The sequence below is a fragment of the Bidens hawaiensis genome, unplaced genomic scaffold (assembly GCF_021521415.1).
Source record: "Bidens hawaiensis isolate Kalapana, Puna unplaced genomic scaffold, B.hawaiensis_p1.1 tig00011693_1, whole genome shotgun sequence".
Lineage (NCBI taxonomy): Eukaryota > Viridiplantae > Streptophyta > Magnoliopsida > Asterales > Asteraceae > Bidens > Bidens hawaiensis.
In genome coordinates this window covers 197,501-200,219 of record NW_027491925.1, presented here as the reverse complement: position 1 = coordinate 200,219, position 2,719 = coordinate 197,501, and the positions used below count along the sequence as shown (strand labels likewise).

The window sequence follows — 2,719 nt, the reverse complement described above, 5'->3', positions numbered from 1 at the left end:
CTTACCCAAATGATTCGGTTGATGGTTAAAATCCTTTAATATGTAGTGCATATGTAGTCTTCAAACAATTTCCAAACCCAAACCCATTTCACAAGAACCACTTTTAACTTTTATTGACCAAAACCAGTTGTGACTTTTATCGACCACAACGGATTTTAAACCAAAGCGATTTTGTGAACCTGTAACAGCAGCTTGTTTCCATTTATGCCAATGACATTATAATAAAACTGCAATTAGCATATCAATACAAAGCAAAACAAAACATGTTAAAACGGACTAGCAATATGTGTTAACTATAGCAATATGTGAAATGAATCAAAGATGTTTCACAACATATGCAAGATCAGTATTGAATGGATATACCCACATCTACTATTAATGAAAATAAGCGAAAACGGATAACATCCGCAAAATATGTATCCGATCAGTTTGCAAAACACTCATGTGCTCAAAACAACCAAGTTATTGACCCAAAAAAACGCCCATGACTAACATAATTAGTGCACCAAGTTTTGTTCATATGCTTATTTCAAACTAGAAACACACCACACAATCTCACTAATCTTCCCAAAATTATGCACGTTTCACTTCAGCAGCCTTGATGATGTCAATGAATTCCGGCTACAAGACAAAGATATCAATACAGTAAGAACAAGAATACCCAAAATACCCTTGGCTTTAACAAGTTTACCTTGAGAGAAGCTCCACCGACTAAGAAACCATCAACATCTGGTTGCCCTGCCAATTCTTTGCAATTGGAACCACTTACAGATCCTGCAATGTCATGTCAAAGGTATTAAAAACCAATAACCAAGTAACGAAAATATAGTTCTCGATGATAAATTTCAAGTTTTGAGTAAACAACATCCAAGATCAGACTTGCCCATATATATTATTGGTATCTTGGTAATTGAAAAAATAATATATTAGTATCAGATAACTAGTTTCAAAAGCATGTATCCAAACGGCCCTTATAAGGTAATATTATCACTTCATGGTAATAATATGCCTTATATAATTATGCAGTGTTTGGATACTCATTTTGAAACTGATTATACGATGCTGAATAGTCACAATCAAATAATCAACTGTAATGAAACAATAGTACAAGAAATGGTGTTTGGGTATGCTTATGCTTTTGAAGTTGTAATAATCAAACAGTCAATTGTATTGAGTGTTTTAAAAATTTTAATTACTTAACAGACAAATTAATAAGTTGATTAAGCAAGTCATTCTCTTATATATCATAACTTTTAAAAAGAAAAAAAAAAGATACCTCCGTAGATGATCCTGGTTTTAGCAGCAACATCAGCACTGATGTTTTCCTCAAACCATTTCCTTAGTCCTGCATGTACCTGTTATATTGAAGATTCATAAATACAAACAGTGTTAAACGCGCGCGCGCGCACACACACATATACATATCAAGTTAGGGCACACTTACTTCTTGAGCCTGAGCTGGAGATGCAACCTTTCCAGTTCCAATAGCCCAAACTGGCTCATAAGCCAAAACCACATTATCCCAACTTGAGATTTTGTCTGCCAAAAAAAAAGTAATTTTAATTATTTATAATTTTTTTAATTATATTCAATATATATTTATTGTACAACTAGAGGTAGCAAACCGGTCAGACAAAACTAGGAGTGTAAACGAGCCGAGCCAAACAAGGCTCAGCATCAGCTTTTTAACTTACAAAGAGCTCAAGCTCGCTCGTGAGTAGTTTTACAAGCTCGAGCACAGCTCTTTATTACTTTTCAAATATTTCTTATCTATAGTCATATATAAAACACAATATATGTTATTTAGTTAATTTTATCATAATATTATATATAACTTTTAAATAAATATATATTCAATATGCTTTAAAAAATTATAGAAGCAATGGGCTCTTTTAGGCTCACGAGCCGGCTCGAGTTCAAGCTCGCTTATTAAACAAGCTTGATTTTAGGCGCGTTTTCATTATATCTCGGCTTGATTCGAGATTTTAGTGAGCCAATCTAGAGTAGTTCACAAACGCCTTGGCTCGTTTACACCCCTAGTTAAAACGGCTTGGTCACTCCCCCCAAAAGGTTAACCTTTATTGTAATCAATTAGGGTGTTAAATTTGATTACGATACTATTTTTTCTTCTATGTAAATTTTTTTGATAGAATGATCTACAAATTTTATACTTTGTATATAACTTAAACCAACACGTTAGCTCTACGGAAAACTAAAGCAAAGGCAAGTTACTCATTGTATCAAGCAAAATTCAAACTAAAATGACTTTCTTGACAGTTGACACTTGCAAGCGCATAATAGAGAAAGCAACAATTAAAGTTTTTGAAATAAATACCAGCAATTGCCTTGGTTTGTTCAGCAACAACTTGCATGGTGGTCCCCGCTTCTCGTTGCTCAAGAGTCTCTCCAACACAAGCAATCACCTTCAGACCTTGAGAAAGTGTGTATGCAACTTTGTCTCCAACAAACTAAAAGAATAAAAACAAGAGATGTATGAGTTAATTTGCAGATATTAATAAAAATCTATAAAAGGGGTTACCTCATTTGTTTCCTTCAATAAGGCTCTCCTTTCAGAATGACCTAGAATAACCCATGGAACACCCAAATTGGCGAGCATCTCAGCGCTACACATAAAAAAAACAACTTCAATATTTTAAATAAACAGATAACTCAAGCTCAAATGAACATTTTTGTAATTGGTATCATTTTACCTACTTTT

At 33.5% G+C, this 2,719-nt stretch overlaps 1 protein-coding gene across 1 annotated transcript in view; it reads right to left on the bottom strand.

Moving 5' to 3' along the window:
* Window positions 1-385: 385 nt before the first annotated feature.
* Window positions 386-2,719, bottom strand: part of LOC143538800 (triosephosphate isomerase, cytosolic-like) — a 3,782-nt gene continuing 1,448 nt past the window's right edge. Inside the window, exons 4-9 of the mRNA XM_077032269.1 lie at window positions 2,540-2,624; window positions 2,336-2,468; window positions 1,445-1,539; window positions 1,277-1,355; window positions 692-774; window positions 386-621 (exon numbers count right to left, since the gene is read on the bottom strand). Of these exons, the coding sequence (XP_076888384.1) occupies window positions 574-621; window positions 692-774; window positions 1,277-1,355; window positions 1,445-1,539; window positions 2,336-2,468; window positions 2,540-2,624 (523 nt within the window). The 3' untranslated portion in view covers window positions 386-573. The remainder of the gene's footprint in view (window positions 622-691; window positions 775-1,276; window positions 1,356-1,444; window positions 1,540-2,335; window positions 2,469-2,539; window positions 2,625-2,719) is intronic.